Raw genomic sequence first — 12,417 nt, 5'->3', positions numbered from 1 at the left:
CACAGGATCAGAGCAAAGTTCAGCCTCCCCAGTGCAAAAGTAATCGCAGATAGCACACACACACAGCCACACAATAGCGTCTGCGTGTGCACACACTTAATTGCTTCTGTAATGGTCCAAGCTCAAGTTGAATTGTTTCGAGTCCTTTGGGTAATCAGTTTTGCACCATTGACAGTGAAGCTGATCAGTAGGCGAAAAACAGCAATAAACAATAAACGAGTGTCACCTGCATTGTAAAAAAGGTACCATGAGTATTCTGAACTGAATTTATTGTATATTTTTACATCTTAAATAAGTGTTGTATTGACCATATGACAACCATAACAGCGCAACGTTATATATGAGTGTATATATATAAAAGATTTAAATAAGTATTTACATCTCCACACCCTGAGCAACGTCCAAAAGGGTGGGAACATGCTGCATTTACACTGGCTACAAAACCCGCACACGCTGACGTGCAGACAGAGGACAAGCTCTGCAGTACTGTGTAAGGAAAGCCACATCGAACATGCCACCCTGCAGAATAGCAGGAGGGACTCTGACGGATGGTTCAGTTTTGTGCAAGTGGCAAAAAAAGGGGGGAAAAAAAAAGAAAAAAAAAGTCAGATTCAACTTCGAGCCAAAGAGAGTCTTGCATATCCTCGGGAATATTGCATCTCATGGGAGCATTCCCGGAAGCTGGAGCGCTCGGTCGCTGTTCGGAGCGGAAGGAAGGGATGGTTTCTGTGGAGGGGCCATCCAGGAAGGCTGGAGCGACCTTTTGGCCTGTGAGTACAAGTGCATCAGAGGAAGTGTAGGACAGCTGGTGAGGAGCTCCTCAGGAGGGCCGTCGGGAGCAGAGGAGAGGAGGATTTCAACAAACCTGCCAAGACAAGACATCACTTTAGTGAACAGCCACATCCACCAACACAACGACGACTCTGCTGCGACTCTGTCATGCCAAAACGGACAAAGGAACACAAAACAGCAACACAAATCATTGATGTGAACTCAAAGGACAAAGGAACTGCAAAGACTCGAGGCTTTTCTTCAACTGACCGCTTTTGAGGGCAGTGTTATGACAAGGCTCGAGCAAAAATGGGCAGTGCTGCGTGGGTCCTCACTCACTTTTTGGTCAGGCAGCACAGGGTTGCCCTGCAAATGGGAGCCGATCGGAGTGCCTCCTGGCCGGTCGTGTTCACAGAAGATGGTGCCGTTGATGTAGTGGAAGCGGTCACCAGGGACCAGCCGGTGTCTGCACGTCGCGCAGGAGAAACACTGAAACAGAAAGAGATGGTCCCACCAAAGCCCATTGAGATGCAGCAAGATTACGGGTTCTTGCAGGGGCACTTCACTCAAGAAAGACGTGAACTTTATAAATAGCTAATAAATGCCAACAGGGAGAACACGCGACCCGGATCAGCTGCAAACAGCATTCCTTTCTAATGCATTTCCAGAGAATGCACAATAGTGTTTAAGCAGTTCTGGGAATGATCAGCTGTTCTTTTGCTCCCTTATCAGATGTTAGGCTGCATTTCTTTTAGCACGAGGTGTTGAGTAGTAAAACCACAGGAATCCTGACCATAAAGACAACACACTCCTGCTTCCTTACAAATACAGCGTAGGACTCCAGGGCAGAGGAGGGAAATCCCCCTTCGAAAACCCATCTGGGCAGAATCACTCCAGCACTTAAAATAATATTTCCGTTTTTCTGGCATGTACCTAATGAGCTCTGTCTGCTACAGGAGGGTTTGCACACCTTTGCCCTTGTGCTGTTATGTTATTACATCAAAACAGAGAGGTGGACGTAATAAACATGTTTTCTGACGTGGTGTTAACAGGCTAACCACAGGACTAACCTTGAGGTGGTAGACGTTGCCCTGAGCTTTCATCACCATCTCACTGGCAGGAATGGACTGACCACATGCGTTGCATGCTCCTGTATGCCCAAACAACCTGAAACACAAATAATTGCATACATCAGTTAGCTGGAGTATGTCATTATACTCAAGTGCTACATCAGGGACCATCTCAGTTTTAAAGACCACCAGCAAGACAGCTCACGCATAATGAGCACACCATTAGGCGCCCCAGCCTCATCAGATCAAAACTCGGCAGATCACAAGATTTTCCCCCTTCGGCCCTTTGAAGCCGCAGCTCCACGTTCTGCACGACGCGGTCGGTTCTGCGGCCGAGAGTGCACAGATCACAGTGTCCCCAGTGCATGCAGAAATCGGCCTGCCGCAGAGTCCAGGGAGTGTGGCATGTCTACCGGCACAGACTAGCCCGCTACACAGGAACTTCAGCTGGTTCGTTTGCACTGTAAATCTGGAAGCCCTGCGCAGACGTTGCCCAGTTTCCCTCTGCCCTTGTATTAAGTGCTGAGGCTAAATGGTTCAGAAGGATGGGTATAATTGGATTTAGGGGAGTGTATAAACCAAACAGGCTGTGGCAGAGGAGCAGAGAGGAGGTTCTCCGGACTCATCAGTAGCTGCTACCTCGTCTTACGGATCGTGCCTTCACGAAACTCAAGTTCAAAACACCCGGTTCTGCCATTAGAAAACTCGGGTGTGTTAAAGGAACACGCCTTGAACCTACTCTATGTGCCAGAGTAGGGAATATTTTAGACACATTTCCCTGGACTTGGACAGATGGGAAAAATCCATACAACACTTAACTTCCCGAAGCGCTCGCTAGAAGCGTGTCAATCATCATACATTGTAATCAACCACATGCTTCAGATGCAGCAGAAAGATTAGATTGAAAACCGTTGGAATATTCCCTTAAGGTGCATGACGCTTCATAAATATACATACATATATTATTCCATGTCTGGGGGGGGGAGGGGGGTGCAGGAGTGGAGGAATCCCCCCGGTTTCGTGTGTCGTGTTTGGGGCGAGGCCTTGCCATCTGACCTGATGTAGTCGTTCCTGCAGAGGATCATGCCCGCTTTGCTGTAGCAGGTGGTGCCGATCTCGCCCAGCTGCGCCTGGCAACACGAGCACTTGAGGCAGCGCGTGTGCCAGTAGCGTTCCATGGAGAAGAGCAGGAAGCGGTCCGAGATGCGCCCGCCGCAGCCGGCGCAGGCCCGCGACGGGCACCCGCCACCCGCCGCCTGGCTGTTCACCATGCCTGCGGAAGAGCACAGCGTTAGCGTTGAGCCCGGATGGACCAGCCACCCAGCACTGGCCCTCGGACGAATCAGTGGGAGACCGAGAGCTAGCCTGCCTTCTGTAGGAAACGACCTGGTAGAATCAGTGAGCCAAGAGAACAGCTCACTGTAGGCAAACTGGTGATGGTGTGTGAGATTAAAAAGCAGCAGTATTTTTGTCGGTTAACAGAATGAGTGATAGAAGTCTGACAACATTCGAGATTAACACGCCCATTTTAATTCGCCCCAAATCAGTGTACATAAAGAACCTTGAAAAAGGAAAAGTCTGTATACAAAGTAACGGACTTTAAGACTGAAGCAGCTCAGACGATACAATTGCCCATACATTCATTCAGTCATCCATTCATCTGTGTGAAGGAACCTGAACTTATTTACCTCTCCATTAAAAAGCATACATATTAAAATGATAGTGGCCCTCCATGTATATGCTCTACGGACAAAGTAACAAGATAAGAATGAGGGGACCCGACATTTTATGGGGATACACATCTATTACACTTCTCTAGCCCTGGGCACTGTACTCAGAAAGCCTTCATGCAACCATTAGCCTGTAAAAATGAATAAACCTGTACGTTTATTAATGATCATGTTAGCGACTGTAGACCGCTGCAAGACGGCAGCTCATTTAAGGCATACCTAGATTAGGACTTGATAAGAATGGGTCTCTCATCATATCCTATGTAATCTGATATGTAAACATTTGTCAGATGAACTCAACTGTGTGGTCGCAAGTGAAAGAACTGCGGGTAGCTCAGCAAGAGGCTACCAAGCTTACTGCTAATTAGTCAACATCGCTGCTCATCTACAGTCGTAAAAATACTTTGTACTTGTACAGGTTGTGGAACTGAATGACAGACGACGGTTCTTTAACCCTCATGTTGGATCCAATTAAACGGTTTGGACGCTTTAGATCAGCCTTCCTATTTAACCAGTTTTGTGGACCACTGTAGCTGAAGCGATGAAGACTGCGTTGGCGTTCATGTTGGCGGTCCAACCCTAGGCTAAAGTCATTAACTTTTAGAAAGAATGGTATTGTTTCCAAACTGGCTGTTTATCATCAACGATCCACAGTTAAACAACAACAAAGAAGCTTAAAGAAAAGAAAAAAAAATTACCAATTATGGACAAAAGCTATACCAGTCATAATCCAATATGATGTGACATCTATGGGCAATCCCCCCCAAGGTAACCTGGTCTGACTGCTACAAAACTAACACTATTGAGTGTATGCAGAACCAACAGAAATACAGAAGACTGACAGCTTGTTCTTGACCAGGTGTCGTTTGAGAGCATTTACAGAATACACCTTAAACTTCGTACTAAACTCTATAGTGGGAAATGAGAGTCAAGCTACTCACTCACCTTTAACTTTTGTTTTGAGACGAAGTGACCAGCTGTTTATCCGAAGAGAAGACGCTAAAGGATATGGTAGCAGTTTTCTTACGGAAGCAATAACGTCCACAATAACCAGCAAAAAAAAAAAAACAACGCAATTTTAATTTACGGTGGGTCACGAAAGTGGATCACGCTTCAGCAGGCCGGTCGTTTTAGTCAGCTGAACAAAACGCACCAACAGAAAAAAACGACTGACTGCTTTAGTCTAGACAACGTTTTTGGACGTGCGCGTTTTCCCGCAGACGTCAGCGCCACATCGCTGTTGCAACTGCGCTAAACCAGAGCTGCGCGGTCTGAGCGTTATTTATAGCGCTTCGCTGTGACACGATGGAGTTGTAGCGTGTGCAGCCAATGAAATCTGCGGGCGTGACACACGAAAGCACGCCCATTCTTGTACATTATAGTCATGTCTGAGTTATTTTTTCCATAATATTGTACTGGACGATCTACGTGTTAAACTGAAACTACAGGAGATTATAGCCCATCTCAAAGTATCATATAGAACTCAGTGTATACTATTTTTTGTTCAAACGGCTTTTTATCAGATCAGATTCCAGTAAATCGGTGTGGTCCTCCATAGACTTGCTTGTATAAAGTATTTACAATTTTAATATAGTATTAGCTTTAGTATATACACCACCGCCGACTCGTGTAGCCTATAAAGCAAAAATTAAATCAAATTGGAGCTTCTCTTCACACCTGCCAAACTTTAAGACAGGATACACTTATGACTCAGTAACAATAACAATGCTGTAAAAAAGAATTTACAGGAGTATTTCAAAATGAATTCAAGTCCGTTAAAATGTTTTCAGACGTAAACGTAATACTTAAAAGGGGTTGTTCTTTCAAGATTATTCCACTAGGGTGCAGCACAGATTCAATGTGCACAGCCTGTATGTCTGAGTTAATACCTCGCATTAACTCGTGACCGTATGAAAGTTTCGAAACTCCCAGTGCAATATTGGTTATGGTCACTTTCTTCTGTTTTGTAATCAGTGACATATTTCGCTGGATAATAGATTTGCTTGGTTTGTCGTTTGTTTATTCATTATAAAGGATTCTAGTCTTACATATGTTTTTATTTCAGTGGCAGTATGGCATAACCACACAGTAAAGCATATTTTCCAGTGTATTATATGTATCCCCACTGAAACGCTGGACATATTTGCCAAGAATCTAAGATGGTACCCCTCTCTCGGGGCATCTGAGGAGTGCACGCATGCTGTACTACTGATCCATTGAAATGTTTATTTTATCACGGAAAGTGTTTTCTTACATATTTTCCGAAAACATTAAGTCAGCAGCGACTGCTCATCCACACTCCAGCATGGCACGGGCTTCTCACTAGGGGGCGCCTAGGACACGTCATGGGAGTGTCGGCCCTCCTGGCCACGCCCCCGACTCCACCCCCTCCATGCCTCACTGCCCTGGCCATTTGTGACGCGCTCACTGTCGTCAAGGGACACCGTGGTAAGTTTGCAACAACTCTGTCGGCCATCCACGTCCACTGCGGCAGGGTCTTTCAGTCTCCTTTTCGCAAACATGTCAGACCTTTAGGCTCACAGAGGTTCAGGGTAAATACAGAAGACAGAACTGCAATTTACCTTACGCGTGACACTAGTGAGTGGATAGTATGGCCGTAGTCATGGAGATAACTTTATGCGCCATGGCCCTTTGACCTCTCTTACAGCGGCCTGACTTCCAGTTGACAATTAGGAAATTCTCTGCTAATAGAATCCTGTCATTTTTACCTGTATGAGCTGATTAACATGAAGTTTTTAATTTTGTGAGGGCGTCATCATTTTCGGTCTATGCTGAGTTACTGTGCAGGTGTGTACAGCGCAACAACCTTACAAGCCTGAGCCAGGAGGAAAGCTTCATTCCTGTGTCTGGACAAATAATGTTTTCACCTTGAAATCAAACCTTTTCCGGATATGTCTGCATCCTGCGTCAATGTAACATATTCCGACTTCCTGCAGTGTTGTGGTAGATAGGTGTGATGTGGTTTGCCTGTGCTTAGTTGAGTGTGTGTGTGTGTGTGGATGGAGCACATGTCTGGGTGGAATTTTTTGCAGAATGGAATGGTGAGAAAGGAAAGGGAGTGATAGCGGCGGTCCGTATGGAATTTTGGAGCAGGCTGTGATGTTTGTGCTGCCAAGTTGTATTGTGTGCAGAAGGAGGAAAAGCACAAGAGAACCTGAAATGAAACACACAGCGACACAAAACCTTCACTCACCTTCAGTCTGTCTATCACCTCTATCAGACAAATCAAAGAAACGGTCTCCTTTAAGTAGTGTATTTAATATACTGCACTGAACCTTTACAGTGAAGGGTAAAATCTTTCATAGCAGACACAGTAAATGCATAAACTGTTCGCTCCTGTACAAGTGAGCGCGTGAGAGAATGTAAAACACGCCCCGAAAAAAAGAGCAGTCTCTTCGAAAGCACTGCCACTCTGCCAGCAGTGAAGCTTGTCCACTACAGAAAGAAACAAGGCTCAAGATAAACACACACAACTTAATACAGTCTCTTTTACAGACCACTCATCCATGTACATTACAGTGTAATCTGTCTTGGAAAATATCTTTAAAAATATCACAAGAAAATATCTGTACTCCTGTAGCTTTTAAGTGAGACTGCATATTAGCACAGCAGAGAACTGACAATGCATTACAATAATGATAATTAAAAAAAAAAAAAAGTATTTATCTCACTCTTCTGGAATTCTGACTAATCTGTCAGTATCGGTCTTGGTGAATCCACCTCGTGTCATTAACATTGTGGAAGGCTAAATCGTGCCTACAGTTATGTCCGTGATCCACTGCTGTCTCCGTTCACTGGTTGCAGGGAGCTAGTGCATCATTACCTACCAAGTACGATAGGAAGTCACTATTAAGAAAAATGTGGAAGTCAGGTACAGAGAATAAATCACTAAAGTTCCTTGTCTAATTATTATGCAACAAGCGTTTTTGGCTCTGGAAAGGCCTGACATTTGCATTTATACAGGAATGACAACCAGAAGTCCAATGGATCATCACCTGCTGCTGTGTTCAGTTTGAGGGCTTCGTTGGTGTCAGTGTGCCAACAGCAGAAAGAAGCTGTTAAGAGTCTCCTCGGAGGGCCAGGGGCTGATCTTAGAACAGTCTCTGGATGGCTTAATTTAAGCAGAGGGGAAGGACCCCTTTGTGAGGCAGCATAAGTATAAAGTAATAAAGTACAAACTCATGTTCTACACGTAAGTCTGCCTGGAGTTATGGAGATAGAGAGAGGTCTTAGGAATGACGGTCGGGAAGGGGGTGCGTCTTCTGTCTTGCTGAGCACTCTCGCTAGGATGTCTTCGTTGGACTTAAGAGCAGGGAGTGCAGGCGATTCCGAGCGGCCGTGGTCATCGAGTGTGATCAGCGGGAGAATGTGTGTATGTCGTTGTGCAGGCTAACGGAAGGAGCCGCGTCATCCCCGTCGCCGTTGCAGTAGCTCCTGCTGCAGCGGCAACGCTGGATCCACATGACGTTCCGTGCGACGCTCTCCCCGCCCGGGCAGCGGAAGCGCAGACGCACGGTGCGCGACTCCGACGGCCGGCAGCACCTGCCGTCCGTGCACGCGCCGCACGTCCTCGGTCTGTAGCGCCTGACTGTGCTGCAGCCAGCGAACGTGATCTGTTCGGGCTCCCGCGACCTCACGGCCCGCCTGCACTTCTTCCCTTTCTGCACAGCCAAGGAAACAGTTATATGTTAGCGATTTCTTGGCACCATAAACATTCAAGGTCCGTGCTGAGGTGATTCACTCTGTGTCACGTGCTACGCACTCTGCAAATTTCTTCTACCTCTGATATCCCTTGTGATTTGCTAAATTGTAGACATATAATAACAACAGCAATTACCAAGGATTAGAAGAAACCAGACCAGCTTTTAAGGGTCCAGTTTTTTACTCTGGGAGTACAGTAATAAATGCATGTCTTTATCTGAACAAAAGTGACCTAAATACATAAAACTCCTTAAAACTTATAAAAATACAACTTTAGATCTGGCCATTGACTGCACGCTTAAATGCGGAAGGAATATTTGTCATCAACCTAATCTGCATAAAAACACTCCTATGTGTATATCTGTAGTGCAGACATGGATGGATCCCTTACCCTGACTGCAGGGGTGATGTCACACTCGCGGACCTGACAGAGGCGTGTTTCCCGGGCCAGTTTGCACCGTGGGTTGTTGTTGGTGACGCGGCTGGAAATGCCAAACCCACAGGTGGATGAGCACTGGGACCAGTCTGTGGTCTGCAGGTAGCACTCGGACGAAGGGGAGGGGACTTGCCGCACGGGTGCAGACGCCCATTCTGCACAAAACGGGTCAGAATGCATATTTGAGCAATGCAGTTACCATCCACAGAGCACTCAGAACCCCACTGGGTGTAATTTGCTATACATACCATACATATTATAAGAATTGAGCTCTCCTGTGGTTCATTTACATATACATTTACATTTATGGCATTTAGCTGACACTTTTATCCAAAGCGACTTACATTATGACTGAGTACAACTTGAGCAACTGAGGGTTAAGGGCCTTCATTATACCACACTTGCTGTAATTTAGAAGTTTGTCTTTCGATGAAGTTATGGCATCACTGTAAAAATGCGATATGGTCAACACTTCTCAGCAGTGACTTAAAGAGTTTCGAGCGGTCATACCTTGGAACGCGTCTCCTCCGTTGGCCTTGTGGCCACCGAGCACCCGTACCAGTTTGCTGATGTGGTTGGTGTGAGAGAGGGAGACTGGGGGCGAAGAGTCTTCTCCGATGCGATTGTCGTCGTCGTGGTCGCACACCCAGCGCTCACAGCAGTGCCCGGGCAGCGTCTCCAGATGGGGGCTGGCGCAGTGCACGTCGGGCAGGGGCAGCAGCCGAGGGCAGAGGGGCATGCAGCCCACCACGCCGTCCGTGCAGCTGCACTGGTGCTCGCAGCTGTGCTGGAAATCCTCGCCATGCTGGAACACCCGCCCGCCAAACTCACACGGACGACCCTGGGTGGCAGCTGAGGGAATAGATGCGTGCGCGCAGACACACACACACACACACACACACACACACACACACACACACATTTGGTAAGATTTATTAAATTTGTAATTACTCAATCTGTACAGAGCGTCTATTTGTCAACAGTGGACACACTAAGTCCAAGTACTAAAATACTGATTTTTATTTAATATAATTTAATATTCCACTAATAATTTAAAACCATATTTGCACACAGCCCTTGCCCTGTCCATGATCACCTCTGCAGAGTCCGCGGTGAGGGTCTCCTCCAGCCCCTAGGTGGCAGTGCAGGCCCTTGATGTGGTCGCAAGGTTTGTCTGGGCCACAGTCCTGGTTGAACTGCTGGGCACACACCTTACAGCAGTCGCACTCATCCAGCACCCAGCTCACTCCCACTGAACAGGAGGGAGGGGATGGGGGGCAGGAGCATGGCATAGAACAGCCTCCTGCCACCTGGCAAATCACAGCAGGGGGAAGGAGAGCGAATGAGGGAACAGCTCATAATGACATAATGTACTGAAGTCACCAGTCAGATAAAACCATTCAGTAACGATAGAGAGTTTATATAAGTGATGATTACAGGCCGCATGGAATTAGCAAACCGATTCTTGTGGTATGAAACTGCAGCTGATTACAAAGTGAGATTTTATCATATATTTGGATGAAAAGTGATAGTCTTGACAAGAAAAATGACCCCGTGTTACTCCCACAGAGCAATATGGTGATAAACCTCCTAACAGGCGGTATTCACTAGTAGTAAATATCCCTTAAGGAACTGCTGGCCCAAGCTCCTATCGCATGTACTCACATGAGTACATCACAAGGGCTTTTCCTGATGAAAGCTGAACTTATATGAACTTATGTTGTCATTCAGCCCAGGGGACTGCGTGTATTTAGGAATCAGTAGCCTTCGCCAGGAATGGTGTTTCAAATTAATGATATTGACGATCAGATGTGTGCTTCCTAGTGAAGGTCATTGTCTGAGTATTGTCTTATTTCCCAAACTTACAATATCTATAGACATCTTATGCATATTATTAAGAGAACCCATGAAGAATTTGTGGATTTCAGTGATGTCATTTCTGACTGCAGGCATTATTCCAAATTACACTCGTGCTGGCAATAAGAATTGAAATATTACAACTGACTCTTGTACCATGTAAGAGATATGCTGTGTACCAGCCAAGCACCAAGGAACTTAAGCGCGAGCATGTTGCAATGTGAAACATCTGAATGAAGTGTACTGCACACACAGTGCCTACAGCACTTCTGAAACGTAGACATCCGTAAATGTCACAGCGGATCCTGTATACTCACGTTCTCAGCAGCACGGAAGGCTGCCAGCAGGACAATAACCAGAACCGCTTTCATGCTTCCAGTCTTGGGAGAATTTTAGAACTGTCCTTGTAAATATCAAGTTCCCCAGAGAGAAAAACAAACACGATATTCCAGGTAATGATGAAAAGAGGACCAATTCAGGAAAAAAAAAAAAAAAAGCTTCAAAGAACCGAGCCAGCCCACGACTCCAGCACGGGTACTCACGGCTATCCACGGAGGATTCTGTTGACCTGTTTTTCTCCTTGGTTTGACACTGGGAGGTGAGGAAAGAGCTACAACTGCAGAGTTAATTCCAAAGAGAGCTAGTGTCAGTGTAGAACTCACAGAGCCCAGTCCAGCCTTAGGGGAATTACAGCTGGTGCAGGTCACCTTATAGCAGGAGGGAGTGGGGCTAATGGGGGGGGGGGGGGGGGGGGGGATAGAGAGAGAGAGAAGAGAGAGAGAGAGAGAGAGAGAGAGAGAGGCCCCTTCTGACATAAGCACACACAGACGAGAGCAAGGAACACACACACATACACACACACACACACACACAGAACATAAATCTTTCAATTTAAGTTATAACAGTGCTAAGAAGAAGACATGTATGTGGAGGGTTTCATTTTGTGTTTAGTGTGAGGTAACCACATGCATATTTTAAAATGAGCACTACCTGCTCTTAAACCATCATTTATTTAATGAAGGCATTGTTGCTGTGTCCTGTCTTCAGGACCAGAGCAGGGAAGAGTCCATAAACGTGTGTTATAGTGGAACAAATGAGCAGGGAGGGAGGGAGGGAACTCCGCCTACTGAATGCTTTTCCTTTGTAATAGGAAGCAGTGATGCAAATGGAGAAGAAAATCCCCATAAACAACTCGACAGGTTTTCGACAAATTCTAAACACACACACACGCGCGCGCACGTACGCACACACAATCACATTTACAATGCCAAACAGAATCTCACACACGCACACAAACACATTTATGCTTTTCAGGAAACCGGTTACTCACACTGGTTCCCAAGTTGTGGACAGGAAAATGATCCATTTCCATTGTCATGTGTGGAAGGCCTGGAAGCTGTCTTCTGCTGTGCCCAGGGAAGCAGGCTCACACTCAGGCTCGCGCTGAACCTGAGCAGGCCAGAAAACCAGGACATCACCGAGAATGAGGACTTCACCAAGAAAGAGCTGAGACACTCGATGTGTCCTGTCTTTCCGGCACCGAATATGTCAGCCACACAGTTAGGATGGATGTGTATGATTCGAGAGTAGGCCTGATGGTGTTAGCACGATCCGGGCGTAGGCCTACTGTACATCCGAGTGTAGGCCTGAGGGTGATAGCATGACCCGAGCGTAGGCCTGACTGTGTTAACATGATCTGAGAGTAGGTCTGTGTTAACATGATCCCAGTGCAGGCCTGATGGTGTCTCGTTTAAAAGTAAGCTAGTTCAGATATTTAGGTGTTGGCTTTTTTTTTGAGATCACAAATGCTTTACAAAGCATTTTTTAAATA

General features: G+C 46.2%; 2 protein-coding genes across 3 annotated transcripts; both read right to left on the bottom strand.

The window, feature by feature from the left end:
- Positions 1 to 252: 252 nt before the first annotated feature.
- Positions 253 to 4,838, bottom strand: lmo4lb (LIM domain only 4-like b). Its single transcript, XM_027024163.3, has 5 exons — positions 4,517 to 4,838; positions 2,898 to 3,114; positions 1,842 to 1,938; positions 1,111 to 1,260; positions 253 to 865 (listed from the first exon to the last, which is right to left on the bottom strand). The coding sequence occupies exons 2-5, from the start codon at positions 3,110 to 3,112 to the stop codon at positions 857 to 859; spliced, it is 471 nt and encodes a 156-aa protein (XP_026879964.2). The 5' UTR covers positions 3,113 to 3,114; positions 4,517 to 4,838; the 3' UTR covers positions 253 to 856.
- A 1,987-nt stretch (positions 4,839 to 6,825) lies between these two features.
- On the bottom strand, positions 6,826 to 12,359 carry ccn1l2 (cellular communication network factor 1, like 2). 2 transcript variants are annotated; one of them, XM_035536292.2, is made up of 7 exons: positions 11,917 to 12,359; positions 11,129 to 11,315; positions 10,904 to 10,989; positions 9,826 to 10,039; positions 9,240 to 9,581; positions 8,685 to 8,884; positions 6,826 to 8,253 (listed from the first exon to the last, which is right to left on the bottom strand). In XM_035536292.2, exons 3-7 carry the CDS (start codon positions 10,955 to 10,957, stop codon positions 7,948 to 7,950), a joined length of 1,116 nt encoding a protein of 371 aa, XP_035392185.1. In that variant the 5' UTR covers positions 10,958 to 10,989; positions 11,129 to 11,315; positions 11,917 to 12,359; the 3' UTR covers positions 6,826 to 7,947. The 2 variants fall into 2 exon arrangements, with proteins under 2 accessions (XP_035392185.1, XP_026879982.2); XM_027024181.3 differs by having other exon boundaries at positions 10,904 to 10,984.
- Between the last annotated feature and the right edge of the window lie 58 nt (positions 12,360 to 12,417).

This window comes from Electrophorus electricus, chromosome 20 (genome assembly GCF_041902795.1).
Source record: "Electrophorus electricus isolate QZ-2024a chromosome 20, ASM4190279v1, whole genome shotgun sequence".
Taxonomy (NCBI): domain Eukaryota; kingdom Metazoa; phylum Chordata; class Actinopteri; order Gymnotiformes; family Gymnotidae; genus Electrophorus; species Electrophorus electricus.
This window is presented reverse-complemented; position numbering and strand designations above follow the sequence as displayed.